General features: G+C 34.9%; 1 protein-coding gene across 7 annotated transcripts in view; it reads right to left on the bottom strand.

The window, feature by feature from the left end:
• The window catches only part of AHI1 (Abelson helper integration site 1), a 259,337-nt gene that overhangs the window by 184,059 nt on the left and 50,092 nt on the right, over positions 1 to 25,186 (bottom strand). For all 7 annotated transcript variants that reach the window (XR_011166306.1, XM_069077308.1, XM_069077310.1 and 4 more), the window contains 7 exons: positions 20,957 to 21,089; positions 14,009 to 14,132; positions 11,355 to 11,584; positions 9,237 to 9,340; positions 4,723 to 4,841; positions 3,476 to 3,606; positions 22 to 162 (listed from right to left, as the gene is read on the bottom strand). Coding sequence is in view for 6 of the 7 variants with exons in the window: in XM_069077308.1 (XP_068933409.1) it covers positions 22 to 162; positions 3,476 to 3,606; positions 4,723 to 4,841; positions 9,237 to 9,340; positions 11,355 to 11,584; positions 14,009 to 14,132; positions 20,957 to 21,089 (982 nt within the window). In the remaining variant the exon portion in view is untranslated. The remainder of the gene's footprint in view (positions 1 to 21; positions 163 to 3,475; positions 3,607 to 4,722; positions 4,842 to 9,236; positions 9,341 to 11,354; positions 11,585 to 14,008; positions 14,133 to 20,956; positions 21,090 to 25,186) is intronic.

Below are 25,186 nucleotides of genomic sequence, written 5' to 3'. Positions count from 1 at the left end.
CTTATTAGGTAGGAGTCTTACCTTTGTAATCATACATATAGACCAATATTGGCTCATTTTGACCAAATGCACAAAATGCCACCATGTGTTCATGTGGATGAAAAGCAACATCTCGAAGAGGTGATGTATATGAAAGGTCAGAATACATTGCAACTTGGTCTCCTAAAAAAGGAAAGAATAACCACAGTCAATTCTTTTGAAGGTTCATTTTTCTGCTCGTCAGTATACTGATGAATCTACGATGTCATCAATATGAGTACAAAGAAATAACAATACTTGCTGCTATTAAAGTTATTATATTATGGTTATATATTATTATATCCCTTGAGGTTAAAAAAATTTTATACACTCTACCTAGTACTTTATTCCCAAAACAACATTGTGATGTACTAAAAATACTAAGATTCAATAATTTGTAGATTCAGAAAAATACCTGAGTAAGGGTATTTTGCAACTACATAATTAATATTTTGTATTGTCATATAACTGTATTTAAAATCTTGAATTAAAATATTTTAGAAAAAAATTTAAGTAACTATATACCTTCAATTAGTTATTTATCCTTGACATATATCCTAGAATTGGAATTACACAGGAAGTTCATAACTTATAAACATCTCAGTTACAAATATTTCACATAAACCAATAACTAACTTGCCTGAGGCCTCACTTCTCAACCACATCTCTGCTGGAACGTCTCTAATACCCATCATCACTAAAGACAGTTTCCTATCCCACCCTTCACTGCCTCAGAAACCCAATTTCTATTGTAAATGCCTGGTGTATGCGTGTATGTGAGTGGGGATGAGGAGTGGAAGGCTAGAGTTGAGGGGAGAAAAAGGAAATATTTCCATAAATGGGACTGTATCATGATACTTGATAAATATTTGATAAAGAGGATGATGTGCTTCTATCATCCTGAAATGGAAGGCAAGGCAAAGTTTTCACATAGGAACAAGGTTATGAATGGTGAATGAATTACTATTATTTCAGAACAGTAATAATTCACCTAGATGGGACTCACCTGTTTAGCATTCTTACCTATTATCTATCTAAGAGGTACAAAGAACAAGGGATTAAGTAAAATATGTAGGACATATTTTTTGTGACTTTTATTCACAGATGACCTCTAAAGGTGCTATTTATTCTCAGGGCCTATTTATTCTCATACACAAGGCTAACAATCTTGGTTTTCTCGTTTCTAAGCCCATAGAAAATGATAAGAAGCAAATTATAAAGTTAGAAAAGCAGGGGGAAAAGTGACCTGGCTGATATAGGAAGAGATGAAGCATAAAAATATAAAAGCAAAGCAAGCAACAGAACTCCAAAAAACACCGTAGTATAGATTCCTGTAGTGCAGAGCCAAATGTCCTATCACACCTGGCATAACCTAGGGTTTTTATTGTACTACAAACTACAGTCATTTTATGCAATTATTTTTCAGCATATAACTTTTTTTTTCCTTTTGAAGAAAACCCAACTTTAGAGGTAAAGTTTACTGAACTTTTTTTTTTTTGCCTTTTGGAGGGCAATTTGGGTTAAGTAACTTGCCCAAGGTTACACGGCTAGTTTTTTTCATGTGGGTGTTAAGAGTCTGAGGCCAGAACCGAACTCAGGTCTTCCTGACTCTTTACTCACTGCGCCACCTAGTTGCCCCTTACTGAATTTTTAAATTATTATTATTTATTATTATTATTTTTAATTATAGTATTTCTTTTTTTTTTTTTAAGCAATTGGGGTTAAGTAACTTGCTCAAGGTTACACGGCCAGTTATTTCTGGGTGTGGTGCTAAGTATCAGAGCCCAGATTCGATCCCAGGTCATACCGACACTGGGGCCGGTGCTCTTACTCACTGAGCCACCTGGCCGCCCCTTACTGAACTTTTAATTACTCTGACAGCTGGACTTAAAAAGCAATCACAAATCTAAGAACTTGAGGTTTCCATCTAGATTTTTGTTGTTGTTCTTTAGATATTTCACTCATGTCTGACTCTTTGGGACCCCATTTGAGGTTTTCTTGGCAAAGATACTGCATGGAGTGCTTTCCCATTTCCTCTCCAGTTCATTTTACAGATGAGGAAACTGAAACAAATAGAGGTAAGTGACTTGTCCAGGGTCACATAGCTAATAAGTATATCTGAGGCCAGATTTGAACTAATGAAGAGAAGTCTTTCTAATTCCAGGACTGGCGCTTTAACCATTGCATCACCTAGCTGCCCCTCCATCTAGATAGTCCCCATCAGTTAATATTTTAAATCATACAATGTTGCAAAGAAAAGCAATGAATATCCAGATTCCTATGGAATTTAAATACAAAAAAATAGACCATGGAAAACAGAGCATCTTGGTTTTATCTTTTACTCAACACTGAAACATCTACTCTATGACCTGACCTAATCACCTACAATGATTTTCAATAGCATCTCCCACATTCAACATTTTATACTAGAAACAAAAGAAATAATTTGTCACATTCAACCAAGTATTTTCTATCAGGTAAAAAAGGATATCATGGATGGGCCAAGACATGTTTAATGGACGTTAGATAATGGACAGACAGGACAAGAGATAGGCTGAAATGAAAAGAACATTTAAATTCCATTTCATGAAGCTCTCCAAATGACTTCTTGAACAAATGTCTTTATTTCTAGTTTAAACTTTTCCATCATAAATCAGATGAGGCAGAGGCATGGTGCAAATCAAATTCAAGAAGAAGAAATTTGAACTCTTTAAGGTAAAGTTTCCATTTAAGTATTATTTAATCTATATATTTTGATTTTATTTGTAATTTAAAATAACAGTTTTTACCCAGTTATAAAATTTCTATTAAAAAGGTAGATATAACATCAATGCAAGACACATGATTTTCCTCGGTTAACATTATTTTAATTGTGATACTACTAGAACTCTCATTATAGGACTATACTTTAACATGAGTTCAGAGAGTTCATCATTGAAGTATTCTATCAAAAAAGCAAGTTAGTGAAGAAGTAAGAAATGGTAAAAAGTAAAATAGACTTTAATATTTTTTTCTTAGTATCTTTCTCATATTTATAAAGACAAACCAATAGCCTTCAAAAATAATACTAAATAAATATATAACAATAATACTAAAAATTTAGACATGGAATTTTCTGAAAAACTATTTTCATTAAATGGGCATCTAGGTGGCATAGCAGATAGAGTGCCAGGCCTGCAGCCAGGAAGATTCATCTTCCTGAGTGCAAATCTTGCCATAGACTGGCAATGTGACCCTCGTCAATCCTTACTTAAACCTGTGTGCCTCAGGTCCCGAAAAAGAAATGACAGCTACTCCAGTATCATTGCCAAAAAAAACCTAAATGGGGTCATGAAGAGTCAAACACAACTGAAAATGACTGGACAACAAGAAACATTTCATTAAATATGTTTTTATAGTTTCCTATATTTTTCCTACATCATACATTTATTTTATCAAGACTTAAACAAGTTCTTACCTGTTTCTGGGTTCCATACATATGCTATACCATCTTCACTTCCAGAAAAGAGAAAAGTTCCACATGGTGTCAAAGTACTATGGATCTTCTCTCTGTAGTTTGCAGCACCTACATACTTCCTTGATGCTAATCTAAAGAGAAAAATAATCTAATAAATCTGTATTTCTTTAATGTACTCATTAATATAAACATTTACTCATCTTTAAAAATTAGTATTCATAATAATTGTCTCTTAATTCAAGACACTATTCACATGAAATAATTTTAGACTGTCATTTTACAGTCTATAATATAAATTATTTCCTTCATATTTTCCCTTCTTTGGGGTTCAAATGATATTGAGTCCTTATTAGAGGCATTTGGGCTTTACTAGAGTTATCATTATTCATGAGTTTTATCTGTTACATATACTGAAATGATATACTTCTTTTAAATTCTTATCACTAAACAGTGCAAGACATTGCTCAGACCCTTATGACTTCATGCCTGGGTAACCTAGCATTGAGTAGTGTTTCTTCAGTAACTTGAGACTGCTTTAAAAAAATTGCTTAGTTAAATAAAACACTTATTTTTTGTAAGTCATAAATTCAATAAAGTAGCAACCTGTCATTTGTTCTATAAGAACACTGGCATAAAAGTTAAAAAAAAAAAACTACTTTAGAAAATATGCCCTTTCTCCCTTAAGAATCCCATTTCTGCTTTTTCCTTTTTAAGTACATGATCCCTTGATATTCTTACTTTGAAAAAAAAAATGAGAAAACATAGATTCAGAGTTGTAAGTAACTTCAGAGGTCATCATCTAAGCCAATCACTTTACAGAGAGGAAAATGAGGCAATAATTAAGTAACATGACCAAGATCATAAAAGCATTAACGCATGGAAGAGTCAGGATTTGAAGTCAGGTCCTTCTATTCTAAATTCTAACTCTTTCTACTGTACCACTCCCTTCCCCCTGGGTAATTTATTGGATGAAATATCCTTTGAACCAACCATGCATTTTGTGTAACTTTTACATTTCATTTCTACATGCAGTATAACACTGCTAATTCTACTATTCATATAAAGGGAATTCTTTTACTAAGAGTTACAATTGATGTTCAATAAAAAGGCATTTTTTAAAAAAAGGAAATGACAAAACTTTTAAAAATACTGAAATATGTAACAACAAAATCGATCCATATGAACCAGCTAATTAGCAAAACTAACATTTGTAGTTAATTATTCTGTTACCATTTAAATCTACTTACATCCGGAGATCCATAATTCTCAGAGTACTATCCTTGGCATGGATTAATAAACGCCTTCCATTTGGATGAACTTCTAAATGGCTTATTGGAATCCCCTTAATATCATTTTCTCTAATTTCCTATGACAGAAAATTAAAAAAAAACTATGAAAAAAATTTCATTTAAGTGGGATTTAAAAACAATCTTTTTTTTTTTAAATCAACATTTCTATCTGTAGTTAGGCAGCTTTTAAAAGTTTTACTAATACAAGAGTTATAGATAATAAATATTTAAATGGCTTGATAAAAATTCCTTTTAACTTTAGTTGAAAGTTATCTATAAACTTTGTTTTATAAAAGTCTGTTTTAAGTGATCCTATTTACTTCTATAAAATGGAAATTAATTTTATAACAAACTTGTGTTTTTAAGATTTTTAAAGTCCACAACCAACATTTACTTCTACCCATGAGCTCTTCTTTTAAAAGATATGAAAACGTCTAATTTCAGTTTAATTCACAGATAGGAAAAATGTGAAAGCCAAATATATAAGCTTTTAAAGCATATACATTCATAAAAGGAAGCAATCTTTAAATACTATTCCAATCTCTATTTCAAAATAGACTTCCATCTCAATTTAGAGGAAGGATGTTATTGGGATATTATTCTTCAATCATTTAATTTAGCTTGTAACTGAGGGGGGTTTAGACAGTAGCTCTAGGCAGCTACAGAAGGCGCCCTACTAATGATTTCAGGGAAGCAGAAATACTGCATTGGTTACCTGTCTGGACTGGCATTGAATCAGAAGAGGCTACCCAAGGTCCGCCAGGCAATTTTCTTGTCTGGATGACTGAGAGAAAAGGAAAAGTTGTAAATGCAAAATTACTGAGGCAAGATAGAGGCAAGAGAAACAAAGGGCACATGGTCCCTTACCAATAGGCTAAAGCTTATATTGCCTCCTCTACCCTAAGGGATCTTTTTCCTTTTTCCTTTCCTCTCCCAGAGGGCCTCTTCTGATCTAGACAAGCAGAGGCAGAGAGACCTTGAATAGCACTTCTGCCCCAGTGTCATCAACAAATGCCATTAGGTGCCAAGTACCAAAAGGTACTGGGCCAGCAATAAAAATGAACCAACAGAAGTTATAAACTATGGGGAAAATGTAGAAGACGTGCCACCTCACTCCCCTCCCCCCAAAAGGGTATTTTACAGAGTTAAAAAATAAATGAAATTTGAGAAAAGCTCTTCTAGAGGTAAAAGTCACATTTACACTGATATAATGGTGAAAAAAAGAAAATTAATCTGCATTATGAGTTGAAGGTGAGATGTAAATTTGACATTACTACTAGAAGATTTATATTGTTTTTACTATTGAAAAATCTTTTTTTAAAAATCATTTTTATTTTCAAACTGAGCTGTTCTGCAGAGGAGAAAACTACTATTTTCTTTAAATTCATGGCCCTGCCCTAAGGAGCATGGCACACAGAACATAGGCACATCTTCAAATTTTCCTGTTCTACATAAGCAGCCTATACCCAACTCCTTACTCTGTTGGCCAACAAAGTACAAGAGAATAAATTTAATTCCAAGCTGCAGTATGCACTGTTAAATTCCAAGATCTATTAGAAACTGAAAAAAGCCATGAGAATTAACTATTTTTTTGACTTTTTCTTTTTGAATATCTCAAATGGAATATTATTGGAATGCAGCTATTCAAGGCAAATTGTCTTTTAGTTGCTATTTTTGAGATAAAGAAACACACAAGGGCTTTCACAGTAAATAATAAACTGTGTTTTATGTACTTACTTAAGTGATTAGAATAGGCCATTTGGAATCTAGCCAGTCCCTCGGGTATATAAGTAATTAGACAGTTCTTTTAAAAATGTGTGTAATTAGGCTACAGTATGAAACCCAACACACTACTCATTAACCTGACAGACTAAAATGATTCCAAAAAGAACACATAAGATTGTTTTTTTTTTTTAAACAAGTTTTAGAGATTTAGGAGGTTGAATTAAAGCTCTCAAAAGATCTTTTCCCTAACTTAAGAGTCTTTCATTCACACTCAGACACTGTCAACTAACTACATTGTGAAAATTCTAAGGACAATGGCATCTGCATGTAGGACAAAATCTATAAGAAATAAGCAAATGTCAAGAAACGGTGTGGTACAGTACAAGCAACACTGACACTCAGGTCAGAGGACCCACATTCAGGCCCCTCTTCTGTCACTCAGAATCTGTGTGATCCTTTTCTTCAGGGCATTTTGTCTTTCTGGGACTCAATTTCCTCAGCTGAAAAAATGAGGAAGTTAAGACCAGAGGGCCTCCTAGGTCTCTTCCCACTCTAAATCTAGGCCCTTAATCTTTATTAGTCATAGTAAATTAAAATTCAACTTTATAGAATCATGTTATTTCCTTATGAAAGATAAAATAATAAATAAATTACAAAAAAACCCTATTAAAAATTAAAAGAAGGCACAATGGAATGTGTGTGTATATATGCATACACACACATATATAAAATTTGTTCCCATATGCCAATCTGTCACATTTTTGTAAATTTTTTTTATTTTAAACTTTAAATACAAAATGAGAAAAGAAAAAATTGCCATGTACAAAGAAGATCATATGAGAAGATTCAATACAAAACAATAAATTTCCATTTCAAGAAAACTGATATAATAAATACTACAAATTGTTTTCAAAGATGCCCAGCTTTTCTTTGCTTCTGTGCTGGTTTTCTTTTGTTCTCTGCTGTGCACTTTTTACTTTATTTTTTTCCCCTCCCTCCCCGCTTCACACCCTAAAGAAGGCTACAATTAAGTTTGGATATATATATATACACATAGACAGATATCTATAAGCATACATAGACATAGATAAACATACACATATATACACACAATATATATATATATATACATACACACTCATACACATACATGTAAGATTATGCTTATTTCCACCTGTAATCTCTTACTCTGAAGGTGGATAGCATCTTCCTTTATAGGTCCAATCTTTCCATGTTTTTCTAAATCAACCAGCTGACCATTTCCTATACCACAGCAATATTCCAATCGAGACATCCTCTCTGAGAGATTGTCTACAAAAATTTTCCCCCAATTTTCTGCATTCCTTCTATTCTTGGCTACATAGGTTTTATTTATACAAGAAAATTTTAATTTAAAGTAACTGAAATTATCCTTTTTACACTTCAACAATGCTCTCCCTTATAACATAGATCTGATACTGAATCTACTTCCTTTACATTCTCTTATCCTGGTTTCTTTGAAGTTTCCGATCTTTTGCTCTTCCAACTGAACTTTATTATTATTATTATTATTTTTATAAGCAATTGGGGTTAAGTAGCTTGCTCAAGGTTACACAGCCAGTTATTTCTGGGTGTGGTGCTAAGTATCTGAGCCCAGATTTGATCTCCAGGTCATCCCGACACTGGGGGCGGTGCTCTTACTTGCTGAGCCACCTGGCTGCCCCTTTATTATTTTTTTAACTCAAAATAATTTTTAGTAATTTAATTGGGTTGACATGGAATAAATAGGTAAAACGGTCATTTTAAAATTTATACTGGCTTTACATACCCAATAAATACTACTTCAATTATTCCGATCTGAATTTATTTGTATAAAAAGTGTTTTATGTTTATGTTCATATAGATCCTATGTATGTTATGGCAGGTATATGCTCTGGTATTTTATGATGTTTAAGTATTTTAAATGGTATGAAACATTACTGAATAATATTCCTGACACATAGTTTAGTTTTTCTATTTTTCACTTTTGATTAAATCTATTTTAACTTTAACTTTGTTTGAGATCATGATTACTATCCCTGTTTTTTTACGTAATAAATTTTATTCCTGCCATGTATTTTATCTGTGTGTATCTCTCTATTTTTATAATGTTTCCTGAAAGCAACATATTGAATTCAAAATTTTAATCTGCTATCCATTTCTATTTTATGGTTAAATTCATTCCATTCACATTCTAAGTTACAATTATTTGTGGATTTTTCTCCTTCCTATTTTTCTTCACTATTCTTCCCACCCTATGTACCCTAATATGTCACATTTTAACACAAAATAAATCCCCAAAATCAAGTGACAGGTCTAATTATGACACATAATTCTAAAGTACAGGATTGCTGACAAACCACTGACAAAATAACAATGAGAAATGAACCATTACAGGGTCAAGATGAAAAGGAGAGAAACAAGAAATACAGTGTTTGATGATACTAATTTTAAAAGTGAAAAAGTTATAAACTGAAGTTCAAAATTCATGTAAATATTTTCTCTGTATATAGTAAGATCTAAAAGACTAACTAGGATCTAGAACATCTTTAGTGAGTCATTTTTTATATTTATCAGCCACTTGCAAATGTTGGGAAGATATTCAAAGGAATTTAGTTTCCAACTCCAACAAGCTATATTGTTAACTTGAAAAGAGAAAATTGTGCATCATTGTTTATATTTTTGACCTCCTTAATGAATTATCAAAATTTAAAATATGACTTTATAACCTTATCTATGTTCCAAAGTCGAACTGGATGCTGTTCATTTTCTCTGACCAACGTGTTCCAAACAATAATCAATCCCGAACTGTCTCCTGAGTACATATGAACTCCTGTGGGGAAAAAAAAAAAGAACTTATTTACAAATACCAAAAAATTAAGTAAAAATTATTGTTTTTATTCATTCAATATTCAGCAATACGTGGATGACCCTCCTAGGCCCTATAAGAGACACAAAATTTAGGTAAGACACAGTTATAGTCCTCAAAAAGCTTATGGTCTAGTAAGGGGATAAGAAACAAACAGATAATAATAATATACAATATTATAGTAAAAGTCTGTTAAAGAATGGTAAAACCAAAGTTTCTGTAACATCTACATAAAGAGAATCAGGGAAGGCTTAATGGAAGAGGTAGCATCCAAGATGGAAGGAGACAGAGGAGACATCTAGTTCAGCCTTTTCCTGACCAAAAAAAAAAAAATCATTTGAACAACATTACCAAAAAATGGTCACCATGCCTTCGTTTGAAATCAACTCATAACTCCTAAATGAATCCCATTTTACTTTTGGATAACTAAAATTGTTAGAAAGTTTTTCCTCAAATAAGTAATAAAAATTTATTAAGCAACAACTATGTGCCACGTATTGCACGAGGGGTACTCGAAGCCAAAATTTGATTTTTTCTATCTTCCAACCACTGTTCCTTTTTCTGTTGTCTAGGACCACGCAGAACAAGTATAGTCTTGATTATTTTAAATACTGTACTTTTATAATTGAGACTTCTATAAGAAACTGAAGTTATGTTCGGTTTGTTTTTTTTAAGAAGTATATATCTATCTAGATGTATGTAAAGTGTAGTAATAAAGCTTTTCTATTTCTGTTTCCTTCACTTTTTTCTTCAGTTCTTTTAAGTAAATTAATTTTATTCATGATTTTCTCTTATTTTTCATTGCTCACTAGCTTACAATCCTCCCCCTGACACCTTTCCTCGTAAAAAAAAGAATGCATATCCCTGAGCAAAACAAATTAACACAATAGTCACATTTGAGAGTATATTTGTCATACGTCAGCTTTCTGTCAATTTATCATCCTTCTACAATCAGTATCGACTGTAATTTCAACAAAAATTTTCAAGGACTTCAAAGTTTCTTTGTTTCATATTAGTGCTGCTTTCATCAAATAAACTGGTTTCCTGGTCCTGCTCATTTCACTCCGCATTAGTTTATACAAGTCTTCCCATGTTTCTCCTAATCTGTCATATCTGTCATTTAAGAAAAATTATTCTATCCCGTTCCCAGATCACAATGTCCTCAGCTATTCTCCATTTGATGACTGCCATTGTTGTTCAGTCGTTTCAGTCATATCTGACTGAACATCAGAAATGCAATAGCTTTCATAAAATGACAGACAACACATCATAAAATAAGGGACAACAAATCTGCCTCTTATAAATATATGCCTCAAAATATTGTTGAGAATTCAGTAAATACATTATACTGGAACCACAGCATTATCATCGACAAAACTGTTGCCCAAAATAGCCTAAGCACAACAATAATCCAAGAAATATTAAGAGAGACTCTTAAAAATAGATATCGCCACACCCAATGTTTGATATCCAAGCTTGGTAGAATGAAAAGCTTCTGGAAGAAATCAAAAGCATGTAAGACCAGGATGAGGGTCATATCATCCTCCATTACCTGCCTCCTACTAGAATTGTTTCAAAGATGTTTTCAGTGAACGTATAGGATGAGATTAAATTCTCATATTTTTATTCAATTGCAAAAAGGAGCTATTTTATCCCTCTGCAAGCATCCACAGAATGTTAACTATTAAATAAGAATAGCAGCATAACAACTTGTGACAGGGCTATTTCTACTCAAATCAAAAAGAAGAGGGATAATAATAATAATATAGTGGTAATTGACATTTTCACAGTTCTTTAACATTTGCAAATGGCCTTATATCAATTACTTCACTGATTCACACAACAAACTGTTAAACAAGTATAAAAAAGTATAATGAGAAGTTACAAGAAATTACAACAAGGAAATGAGAAAAACCTGTATTTTATACAGCTATCCTCTGTAATATAGAAGGCAATCTATAGCTTGTATTCTACATACCTTCAGCGTCAAAACAGAGAGAGTTGATAAAACTTTTGTGGTCATCAAATTCTTGTAAGAGCTGACCATGAACTTCTTTCACTTTAACATTCCACACTCTTATCACAGAATCATAGCATCCCGTAACTACCAGGTATCCTGCAACTGGGTGGAATTTGGCCGTATAGACAAATGAAGGATGAGGGAAAACTTTCACAGCGGCTGTGCCTTGGCTTTCAATTTTCCACATTCTGGAAAGAAGAGTCATATATTACATAGAAATATACACACACACACTCTAATTCTGTATGGTCTATATGTAAATATAAAAGATTTTTTTTCTAATAACACAAAGAGTCCCAAACAAGCATGATATATCTTCAAAATAATTAATGGGAAATAGAGATTTAACCTGACATTAATTCTATAACTAAATCTGTTGAATACCAATTAATTATTAATTTGGAATATGACTCTCATCCTACATATTTTAATATCATTGATTTCTGATAGGTACAAATAACCTGTCTACTTATCAACAGAGGTTAGATACATAACTCAATGAATTAACAAGATATTGTATAGAACCAGAGAAGCAGCAGTGTGGTAGAATAAATAGAAAGCCAGACTTAGAACCAGGAAGATGTGGTTCTATGTCATATACTGGCTGTATAACCCTGGACAAGTCACTTAACTCATTACACTGAGCAACTCTCTCAGACTATATATAAAGGTTACCATTAGTAGAGGGATTAGCAGAGGGACTTTACTCAGCAAGAATTTGTTACACCAGTGAAATTACAAGTTTGACGCTCACCCACCCTACAGAAAGGATAAACATTACTATCATATGAAACTAAACCCTGAATTGCATTCTTTAACATAAACTGAAGAGTTTATATAGGAGGTAGAGTGTTAAGAGAGGAAAAGCTCTAGAACTCCAGTGACCAGGCTTATTGTCTTGATTCTGTTACTGCTGATTTTGGGCAAGCCTCTTTACTTCTCTAAGACTCAGTTTCTTCTTTTGTAAACTGTACACAATATGTTTCTAGGCCAAATTGTAGGCACTTAGAATGTCTGCTTAATGAGTGACAGTGGTAACATGAGAGGCTAGGCCTTAGGAGTCTTCCTAGTAAGCAGGTTATCACGCTCTTTACATTTAATATGGGCTAAAAGATCAGAAGCAAGAAGATATATTCCACACTATTTGTTCATGATTTGAAATAGGGAAAACAGACACCTTTAAAAAGCATGTTCAAAACTAGAAATTTAACTGTTTAAATGCAGAATAAGATACATGGATAATGTGAAAGTACTGTTATTCCCATGCTTTTAAGAAAATTCTTATGAAACAAAGATGTCTACATGAGATCTGAAAATTCTCAGTAAAATTTTCTGTGTTAAAAACTGAATCTCTAAGTTGTTAACTACTGTCCCTAGTCTAAGGACTAAGCCAACTGAAGGATCAAGCTCCAAAATGGCTGTTTTGAGGCGGCTAGGCAACACGGAGTCAGAAAACCCTGAAGTCACATCCAGCCTCATACACTCACTAGCTGCGACCCTGAATGAAACATCTTAGCACCCACCCCCAGGGTTATTGTGAAGATTAAATTGTAAAGCCCTATATAAATGCTAGCTACTATTATTAAGATAAGGATTGTGTGCATCACAAAAAGAGGCAAGACCAGACATATATAAAGGAACAAATACTAGGCCCAAGATTAGAATTACATAAACTACATAAAAAAGCAAATGAAAATCCTCAAAGAAATAAAACATGACTGAAATAAAAAGTAATATATATTAAACTCCATTTCAATGTACAAGTACCTTTCCTTTTATATAATAACTGCATTCCAGAAAATTTTGCTATAATGTAAATCCTATTTTATCAATGACTATCATTATAAAATCAAAAAGGAAATACTGACAAAGGAAGAAAAAAGTCCCCAATAGACTAAAATAACAAGCTTGGCTTGTTAAATAACTACTAAAATAACTACAGCACACCAAAAAGCTATGCTTATAGGACATAGAACACTGTGTAGTACTGTACCACAAGACTCACATTCTCTGGACCACAACTTGACAGCTTTTCTCTCCTCCTACTCTTTCACCCCTTCCTCTTATTTGTGTCTGGTTATTTACAATGTAATCTCTCAGATGTGGACTCTAATAAGTGTTTTTGCATAAACCTTTCTATTTGTTCCTTTTGGCTGGGGGTCATAATACTATGAAAGTAGTGGAGATGGTACCCATAACCTGGTCTTCAGAGTTCTCATTCTAGGTCCTTCTCACTATGCCATTACCCTCTGATGTGCATTTTATTGTTATAATAATTAAACTTAAATTGATAGAAAGATGAATTCTGAATTTCATAAAAGATTCCTAGGGAAACAAATATTCTTAAAGGATAGAAAAAAAGCTATTAAAGAAACTTGCAATAAATGTGTTCTGATAAGCAAAGAATTGAAAATATATAGAGGAAAATCAAACACACATTTAAAAATCGTGCTTAGCACAGAAATTTAATATTATATAATCAATTTGCAAAATGCATATCTGATATAGGTATATCACCGAACATAGCTGAAACTTTATTTGTACTCCTATCTCTCCTCATTTCCTTTTAGACTCAAATACATTCATAGTAACTTCTCTTGAATTATACTGACCTGACAGTACTATCAGAGGATGCAGTCAGGAGATGTTGATCATCTTTGGACCAGCAAAGATCATAAACAATATTGAGATGACCACAAAATTCTCTCAAGTAATGTCCTGAAGGGATTTCATATACTAAAGAAAAAGATTTGAAAATTAGTGACTAGGCTATTGTATTGTATTGTACATAAAAAAACTTTATAAATAATTTGTAACCATTTGAACTATAAGTGGGCTAAGATTCACCTCTGCATTTTATCTGGAGTTTACAAAGTAAATAAATACAATTTTTGAAGAGTTTACCAAGTTGACAAATAAAATTATCAAGACAAATAAAATTTCATGTTCTATGTGAGAAATTTTTCAAGTAGACTCAAATGCTTCTGTATCACTTGATTAAACACTGAATGCATAATGGCATGTTAGGAAATAGTGCTAGACTTCAGAGTCAGGAGACTGGGGTTCAAATCCCACCATGACCATTACAAGTTGTGTGAATAAGAGCAAATCATTTAACCTCTCACAAACTTATCTGGTCTTCACATGTGGCAAATGGGGATAATATTTATACTACTGACCTTGTAGAATTATTGCAAAAAAAATTTCTTTTTAAAGGTTACACACTCAATCAACAAGCATTTATTAAGTGCTTACTACTTCCAGGCACAGGGCAAAACACTAAGTATACAAAGACAAAAAATCCCTTCCTTCAAGAAGCTTATATTCTAATGGAGAAGACAAAACATACATATGTACTTGTATGTACTTGCAGAACATAGACAAAATGAATACAATATAGTTTTGTGCCCTAGTAGGTGGAAGGAGGAGGTACCAGGAAAGGTTTCATAAACAAGATGATGCTTGAGCTAAGTCCAGAAGGAAGTAGGAACTCCCAGAGGTAGGGGTAAGGGAGTACACTCCAGGCAAGAAAAGACAGTGCAAAACATGGAGGGAAGAGATGGAGCCTGGTGTGTGAGGAATCACGAACGGACCAGTATGGCTGGAATTGAAAGACAGTCTGTCAGTCAATAAATAGTTATTAAGCACTATTGACTCTTTGGCACAAAAAAGAAGCAAAAGACAATTCTTGCCATTAAGAAGCTCACCATCTTATGAAATAGATGACAAATGCACAAATACATACAAACAACACATACATATAGGATAATTAGGTAATAATACAAAGAGGAAAGGCACTAGAACTGGAAAGTTTGATAAGGTTTCCTGTTGAAGATGGGATTTTAGTTGGGAATTGATGGAAACCAGGACAGTCTTTAGCAGAGATGAGAAAGGAGAGCATTCCAGAAATGGGGGGACAGCCAAAGAAAATGACGAGAGCCTAGACATGGAATGTCTTATTCATGGAAAAGCCAGGAGGTCAGTGTCACTGAATCAAAAAGTATGTGTTGGGGAGTAAGATATAAGAAGACTGGAAAGGTGAGATGGGGATAGGTTATGAAGGGCTCTGAATGCCAAACAGCATTTTAAAAATTTGATCCTGGAGGTAACAGGGAGTCACTGGAGTTTACTGAGTACAAGGGTGACATGGTCAGATCTTTGCTTCAAGAAAATCACTTTGGTGGCTGAATGGAGAATGGTTTGGAGTGGGGAAAGACTTGAGGTAGGCAGACCAAATAACTGGCTATTGAAATAGACCAGGTGTGAGATGAAAAGGGTCTGTATCCAGTACAGAGTGGTAGCAGTGTCAGGTAAGAGAAGGCGGAATATTTGAGAGATAACAAAGGTGAAATCAACAGGCTTTGGCAACAGCTCAGATATGAGGGGTGAGAAACAGTGAGGAATTCAGGATGACTCCTAAGTTGTGAGCCTGAGAAAGTTGGAGGAGGTTCTTGCCCTCTACAGTAATAGATATAAAAGGACTTTGGAAGAAAGATAATGAATTCTGTTGTGGACATGTTGAATTTAAGATGTCTACAGTACATCCAGTTTGAGATGTCTGAAAGGCAGTTGGAGGTGGAAGATGAGGTCAGCAGGATTCAGGGTAGTATAGGTAGATTTGACAATCATCAGCAAAAAAATAATAATTTTAAAATGAGAACTCATGAGATCACTAAGTGAAGTAAGTCCAGAGGGAGAAGAGAAGAGGTCCCATTAGAGAACCCTAAGGGACACCTGTGGTTAGAATGCATTATCTGGACATATTTCCCTTAAATTTCATGCTCTAATAAATTGAAATATTCTCAAAATATAAGGAGTCTTTGGCAATGATATGGTTAAAAATTGATGGAGCTAAAATAGTGGAATATTATTCCAAAATATATCCCCAAAATGAAAAATTTTCAATTTCATCTCTGCTACATTACCAGAAAAATTTATAAACATCTACTCCCACCTAGTGGTTCATACACTAATACAACACCACTTTAAACAATTTAAACCACTATAATGGTAATCTTCCTTGCCCCTTAATAAGTCCAAAGGAATCTGAAGACTTTCCCTGCTTCAAAGATCTTCCCTGCCCCCTAATAAGCTGAATGTAAACACATGGAGCCTGTGGTGGGAAGAATTTGCTGAAGGGTGAAGCAGAGCCCACAAGAAGCTGGGAGTCAGAGTAGTTAGAGACAGAAGGAGGAGAGGACACACCCAGACAGACAGCTTGACTTGTGAGTAAATGTTTGTATGTGGGAAGGTTAAAAGATGTTGTGGTTCTCTGTGGTGTTATGGCTTATTCACTTCTTTACTACTATGATGGATTTAGCTTTCGGTTTTCTTGTGTCTGAATAAATGTATTGCTTCTGTCTTCTATATGGAGTCTGTTATATTTTGTGATTGAGCACTATGCTGCAATATTCACAATTCACAATCTCTGTAGGCATTGTGAATATTGTGTTCTACAACCACATAGTTCTACAACTACAACCACATAGTTAAATTACATGGGATTAGCAATTTGCCTAATGTTTCACTCTAATATGTATCTCCTCTGCTTGGAATAATTGATTTAGACTAACTATATATTAAGGGCGGCTAGGTGGTGCAGGAGATAGAGTGCTGGAATTGTAGTCAGGAAGACTCATCTTCCTGAGTTCAAATATGGCCTCAAACATTTACTAGTTGGGTGACCCTGGGCACATTATCTAACCTTTTCTGCCTCAATTTCCTCATTTATAAAATGAGCTGGAGAAGAACATGGCAAACCACACCAGTACCTTTGCCAAGACAACCCCAGATGGGATCACAAAGAGTTGGACACAACTGAAACAAATGAACAACAAACTATAAATTAAACTACTGCCCCAAACTCTCACCCTCATTTAAATATCTGGATGGTTGAAACCTAAACTAAAATATGCAAGGCTCTAACCCATACTTCTAATCTTTGGTTTTTCCCTACATGCTAATTCCTTCCCTGAAATCTGGCTTCTGACTTCTTGACACAACTGAAACCTCTTTCTCTCTCTCTCAAGTTACCAATGATCTCTTAGTTGACAAATCTATAGTTCTCAATCCTATACTTCATGGCCTCTCTAGTATTTGGCCCTACTAACCACCCCTCCTCCTAGATACTTTCTTTTTCTTTCAACACTCCTATCTCTTCCTTCTCCTCCTACTCGTATGACCAATCTAACTCAGTCTCTTCAGCTGGAACATCATCCATATGATGCCCCCTAATTCTCAGGTGTATCTCAAGGTTCTGCCCCAGCCTCTTCTCTTCTTCCTGTCTACTGTTACTTGGAGACCTCATCAGTTCCCATGATAATTATCCTCTCTATACAGCTAAGCCCTAGGCATATCTCTTGAAATAAAATTCTACATCACCAATTAATTATTGGACATTTCAAATAGTATGTCCCACAAACTGTAAAACTCAACTTTTACAAAACAATTCATTATCATTCTCCCCAAATCCATCCTTATACCAAACTTGCCTAATTTTATTAGAAAATCATTATTTTTCTAATCTCCAAGCCTGTATTGCCACAAAAAAAAATAAAATAAAAATTCTTCTATTGGGCACTCTCCTTCCCACAATTGACAGTATAGCCATACTGACCTTTATGCTGTTGTTGAAACATGATTTTTATTCCACATCCCAAGACTCTGTAATGGCTGTCTCCCATGCCTTTGAAACACTCTCTCCTCACCTCTTTCTCTAAGAATGTCTTTTTTCCTTCCAAGACTCAGCTCAACCATGACCTACATGAAGTTGTTCCTGATCCTCTGGGCTCCTAATGTCTTCCCTTCCTAAATTACCAAACAAATAGCTGAGTGACAGAGAATTATTGGTTGAAATGGAGGATTTCTGATGACAATTCAGGCTGAGAAATTACTATAAGAAATAACAGAAAGTGGGGCAGCTAGGTGGCACAGTGAGTAAAGCACTGGCCCTGGAGTCAGGAGGACCTGAGTTTGGTTCCGGCCTCAGACACTTAACACCCATACCCCCACACACACACACACACAAAAACTAGCCGTGTAACCTTGGGAAAGTTACTTAACCCCAATTGCCCTCCAAAAAACGAAAAAAAGAAATAACAGAAAGTTTATTCTCAATAATCTTGGTTTTACTGATTGGCTTAGGTTGTACGAGAAATCTCTTCTTCCCTGTTCATCTCACATGACTTAAATGTCTTCCCCCTTACTATCTCCTACTTCATTTCTGTCTCTCAAGAAGAGGCCTTTCTTCTTGTCAATTAAACGCCTTAATATGTACCCTTGATTCTCATTCCATCCCATTTTCTCTAGCAGATTGTCATCTCAATTGTCCCCACTCTCTTGTTAATTTTCATTCTTTCCCTCTCTACTAGCTATTTACTTCTTGCCTACCATGTCTTCCTCATGCTTAAAAATCCCTGATCCTACTATCCTTACTAGACATTCTTCTATATTGCTTCCCTTTTATGGTTAAACTTCAATCATTAACTCCACTTCATTTTTGTTGCCTTGACTCTAAATCCAATTCAATCTGGCTTCCAGTTTTATTCAACTGAAATTGCCCTCTCCAAAATCACCAATGAACCAAATGCCAAATCTAATGACAATATCTTGATCTCTCTTTAGCCTTTGACACTGTCAATCACCTTCTTCTCCTATATATTCTTTCCTCTTTCAGGGTGTGCACTCTCTCTCTCTCTCTCTCTCTCTCTCTCTCTGTCTCCATTTCATTTATACTGTCTTACTGTCTCAGTGATTTCATCGGCTCTTATTGGTTCATTTAGCACCTCTATGCAGATGATTCCCAGATCTATAGATCAGATCTAGTCTGTCTCCTGATTCTAGTCTCACAGCACTAATTGCCTTTCGGACACCTCCAACATAGATGTCCCACAGGCATTTCAAACTCAATGTGTCCAAAACTTAAATTCATTATCCTTCCTCTCAAACCCTTCCCTCTTTTGAACTTTCCTATTACTGTCAGTATCTCTCCAGAATTTCAGTCCCTCCTCATCAGCTGCCTATCCATTTCAAAATGGAGCCCCAAAGACATCTCAAACTCAACATGATCAAAAAAAGAACTTATGAGCTTTACCTAAAAACACTTCCAAACTTCTCTATTTCTGCTAAAGGCACCACCATTTCCTTTAGCCTTCTGAGATTTTAATCTTGGTTTTATCCTTAATTCTTCTTCACCCCAGACATCTAATCAGTTAACAGATCTTGCACTTTTTACTTTCACCCTCCCAGTGTCTGTTTTTTATTGGTTGTTTTTATTGGCTCTGTCCTTCTGTCTTGAGTTTAGTTAAGGTTGAGCCTATTCTGGGAGGCAGAGGATATTTCCTGAGACCTGATGTTACAGTAGGCCTACCTGTAGCCCCCACTTTCCCACCACCACCCAGGCCTTGTGTTGGACTAGCCCCTAAGATCTCCCCATTGTTTTGCAATTGTCTTCTATGCAGTTCATGTATCTAAAAGTGAATTAAAGAGACTAAACCATAAAAAAAAATTCCCATATGACCTCTTCTCTCTACTCCCACAGCTAGCACTTTAGTTCAGGCTCTCATCACTTCTCAGAGCCTATTGCAATAGCTTCCTAACTGGTTTTCTGGCCTCAAGACTCTTCCCAATCCAGTCCGTCCTACAAAGTTCCAGAGTAATGGTCCTTCAGTCCATAACTGACCATGTGACTTCTCTATTCCTTACTTCAGTGGCTTCCTATTGCTTCTCTGTTTAGTTTGCCCTATACAACTTAGCCTCAACCCATCTTTCTAGTAGATTCACTGGACATGACTCTTCCTCCTGCATTCTGTGATTCAGCCAAACTGGTTTTCTGTTTCCTCACAAGTGATGCTCCAGCTCTTTTCTCTGTGCTTTCGCATTTGTCAATCCCCATGTCTGGACTGGGGTGTCTCCTAATGTCTATTCATGAAGTCCTTTCTCTTCCTTTAACATGCAGCTCAAGAAACATCTTTTCTATGAAGTCTTTCTTGATCACCCTTATTCCTAGTTCCCTCTCTCCCAAACTACCTCGTAATTACTTTGTATATATGTGTACTTATTCACTTCATATTTATGCAGTATATATTTAATTATATACTTATTGTCTTCCCCACTAAAATGGAAGTCCCTTGTGAGAAGGGATTGTCTCAGTCTCCATACATTTATCCCAAATACCTGACATACATTAGATAATAAATAAATATTTGCTAATAGATTGCTTAATCAAGTTGATATCTTAAGTGTTTTGAAATGTGGGATAATCCAGTAAATTTGAATTAGGAAGGTTTTTCACAACTGTAGTATGTTCTAGAACCAAAATTATTATCTTTAATTTGATCATTCTTTTAAACGTCTGAATAGTTGTCAAGCAATACATGTTACATGGTGCCACAAAAAAATGGCTAACGCTACTATATTTTACGCAAGCAAGATTTTTGGTCTCAAAATAAGAATTGTAAGTAGTTTTTTTTTAAACTAATATAAGAATATCAAGTGCCTCTCTTTGTTAGCCTCCTACAGACCATAAAAATTCAGATAAAATACACAGGTTTATAACTTACAAATAACAGGATACCCATCATGGCCTGCACATGCTGCCGCTAATAGTCTTCCATTCTGGGAGAAATTAATACAGAAACATCCTCGTTCTCCTGCATGCAGTGAAAACAGGTGCTTGTTTGGGATACGGCAAACCTATTGAATACAATTTCCCATATAAAGTTAGGTAAATTAAACATCTATGATGATTCAATGGTAATTTTAATTACTATTGAATTCTTTTTAATAGTATTTTATTTCTCTGCCAATTACATGTAAAAACAATTATTTAACATTCCTTGTTTTTTTTTAGAGTTTTGAGTTCCAAATTCTATTTCTCTCTTAGAAGGAAAACAATCTGATATAGGTTATATGTGTGCAATCACATAAAATAATTTGCTATTAGTTATTTTGTGCAAGAAGACTCAAAGAAAAAGACAGGAAGGAAGAGAGAGAGGAAGAAAAAGAAAAAGAGAAAGAGAGAAAGAAAGAAAGGAAGAAAGAAAAGAAAGAAAGAGAGAGCAAAAGAGAAAAATAATATGCCTTAGTATGCATTCAGTCAACAATAATTCTTTTTCTGGAAGCATATGGCATTTTTCATCATAAAGCCTTTGGGATTGTCTTGGATCACTGTATCATTCGGAATAGCTAAGTCATTCATGGTTCTTCATTGTATAATATTGCTGTTACTGTGTACAGTGTTCTCCTGATTCTGTTCACTTCACTTTGTGTAAGTTCATGTAAGTCTTTCCAGGTTTTTCTGAATTCATCCTGCTTGTCATTTCTTAATCATGTAATAATATTCCATTACAATCATATACCACAACTTGTTTAGCCATTCCCCAATTGAGAGGTATCCCCTCCACTTCCAAATCCTAGCCACCACAAAAAGAGCTACTATAAATAATTTTACTACTGAATCCTTTATGTGTCTCATAAATTTTAAAAGAGAAAGATGGAGGTGGGAAGAAAAAATATTAAAAAAATTTGTCTTCTAGATCTCTTTTTCATATCTATACATAATAGTGAGAAAAAAAAAAGAATCAATGCCTTTACAAGTTCACTTTTCCTACAGCTTATGCCTCAGAGAGGTCCACTGAGGGTGCCATAGTTAACTATTCAGGGAAATGTAAGGATGAAAAAGGGATCACTATTTCTATGTGGAAACAGGAATATATTAAAATGTAGAATTTAGCATTGTAACATTTCCAATAATCTAGAGAAACTAAGGGAAAAGAAAATGCAAATACATGGCATAATTAAAGTTTAGGAACACAAAAGTTTTTGTCTTTTATATTCCTTATCTCACTTTGTTTTCTAATTTCTACATCCCTTCACAATTTTGCTAGACAAGAAAGAATTAATTCAAGATACCATTCCATTAAACTTAATTTTAACGGTATTCCTTTTCTAAACTCAGTATTTTGGGAGAGCAGACTGCTGTAATTTTACTAAAAAGGAATCTTTGCAATATGATAAGAAAATAATACTTCTAGTAGCTAAAAGACTAATATTAAAATTTTCCTGGTAATTATATATATATTTATATGCTTATCAAATATATTTTATCACCAAAAAATCAAGAGTAAACAAAACAAACCATTTCACTGATAACAACAAAGACTTGTTATGAGTACATCAGAAAGGAATGGCGAGCCCTACTGAAATTGAATAGTATATCTCTGACAAGGAACAAAACGGCTGATTTATATGTTAGACAAGTTGGAAATGGATCTTCCTCGAATTTTGCTTAAAAGTTGGGAATGTATGCCAAACATACCCAACATCCCTTTAATAAACATGGATTCAAACAAAAGTTCAGCAAAAAATTATCGAGCATTTATTGCATATAAGAGACATCACAAAGTCATTAATGATTATACTGAAGATTCTGAATCTAATTTCTATTTTCAACCTAAACAACCACATTCAAAAAAAATTTCCAAGTACTATACTATACTTTCTTTTATTTGTAGTCAAACTTTCAAAAATTCAAATATAGCTCCCTTATACTAAGCCTCATTATTTTATATATTGCCATATTACTATGTTATGTGAACACCAATGCATAATGGGAGAAAGGAACAAGCCTTTATTAAGCATGTTATTATTTCCCAACCACTGCACTAAGGGCTTTACAAATATCATGTTATCTCATCCTCATAAACACTCTGTGAGGTAGATGCTTGCTACAATATCCCATTTACAACAGAGAAAACTGAGGTAGACAGAGATTAAATGGCTTGCCCTGGGTTGCACAGCTTGTTTGTGTCTGAGGCCATATTGGTCCTATGGACTCTAGGCCCAGTGCTGTATTCACTGCACCTTCTGGCACAAGCATTATGCTAAGTATCATTTGAGAACAGGGAAGTACATAGACTATGCATGTAGTCTAAATGAGACACAATCTTATAGGAAAGGCCCTAGCAGTGAGTGAGGGGAGAAGGTAAGTCCTAGGAAAGGCTTCTTTCAGAAGGTGGGATTTGAGCCCAGACAAAGGAAGACAGGAGGTGGTGAGGAGAAGGGAGAACATTCCAGGCATGAGAAACACTGAGGGAAAAGACAGAGTTAGGAGATAAATGTCACGTTTGAAGGACAGCAAAATGGTCAGTCACTGGACTGTGGAGTACTTAGAAAGGAGTAAAGTATAAAAACATGGGAAAAGTAGAAAAAAGGGCAGGCTGTGATGGCTTTCAAAGCCAAAAAGAGTACTTTATATTTAATGCTGGAGATAATAAGGAATACTGGAGTTTATTGAGTAGGGGTGTGTGACAGAGCCAGACCTTCACTTTCAGATGATCCCTTTGGCAGCTGAAAAGAGGATGGCCTGAAGTGGGAAGAAATGTGAAGACAAGAAGAGCAAGCAGCAGGCTACTGAGATAATGAAAGCCTGGATAGTGGCTACGTGAGTGGAAATAAGGAGACGACTAGGAGGGCTATTTTGAAGGTAGAAACAAAAGTTGCCAACAGACTGGACATATGAAGTGAATGTGAAAGAAGACCTGGGGATGACAGTGAGGCTGTGAAACTGAGTCCGTGGGAGGATATCTTTTATGCTCTCCATGATCACTGGATCAAAGATGTAGAGAGGGAAGGGCCCTTAGTGACATATCCCTATTACTCCAGTCTGTAACTCCTGTCGTGGCTTCACTTTGTTCTTTTTGTAGTGACAACCTCTTCAGTCAACTCCAGTGGCTCCCTATTGCCTATAAGATCCCATCTAACCTGATTTCTTCTCACCTTTCCAGTCTTCTTATATCTTACATCCTGCCATAGACTGTGGGCCTCTGAAAAGGCTGTCTTGCTGCTCCTCACACACATACTGCATCTCTAGCCAGGCATTTTCACTGGCTTTCCCCCACGGCTGGTGCTCTGTCTCTGCTCATCCCCACCTCCCAATTTCCCTGGTTTCCTTCAAGTCTCAGCAGAGTACCACATTCTACAAAAAGCCTTTCCCAAAAGAGCCTTCTGAGATTAACTCCAAGATACCCCAATTATACCCTGTCTGTACATAGTTGTAAGCATGTTGTCTAACTCATTAGTCTTTGAATTCCTTAAGAGTAGGAACTCTCTTTTCCCCCCTTTCTTTCTACCCCTCCAACATTTAGTATTGTGCCTGAAACAAAGTAGATTTAATGCTTGATGACTGACTTATAATCCTGTATTTAAGCAGTTCAATAAGGCATTATCTCCATTTCTAGAATCTCCTGAGTTCCTCATCTCTGTTCTTCAAGTACTACTAATCCTCAATTACGAATTCCTAACACCTTGCCTTATAAGAATACTGATTGGCAGTCATGAAACTGTGCCTAGTGGCACTCAAAAAGGCCCCCACTGAAGCACAATTTTTACATTCATCTGATTACTATATATCTTATTGCAGCTGTTCAAATCTACATATTTTCTCCTCAAAGTCCCAACATCTCCTATCTTTCTGTAACTTTAACTTCAGTTTTATTGAGAATGAGGCATCCATCATAACCTTGCCTGTCTTCCTTTCTTCACACCTCAAAATCTCTCTATATTTTTACCCATTCTTTTGTTTCCAACCATAGAGGTGACTCTTCTCTTTGCCAAGATTAATGCCTGCATTGTTGTCCTTGATTACATTCCCTCCTTTGGAAGACTGCCCTAAAAATCATCCTCATTCTTCTTTAGCTTTCCCCAACTATTGGCTCTTTCCTCACTGCCTAAAATCTACATCTATATCTATCTATCTATCTATCTATCTATCTATCTATCTATCTATCTAT

The sequence above is a fragment of the Petaurus breviceps genome, unplaced genomic scaffold, assembly GCF_028583685.1.
Source record: "Petaurus breviceps papuanus isolate PSGF00001 unplaced genomic scaffold, PetGlider_PUasm1.0 90977, whole genome shotgun sequence".
Taxonomy (NCBI): Eukaryota; Metazoa; Chordata; class Mammalia; order Diprotodontia; family Petauridae; genus Petaurus; species Petaurus breviceps.
This window is presented reverse-complemented; position numbering and strand designations above follow the sequence as displayed.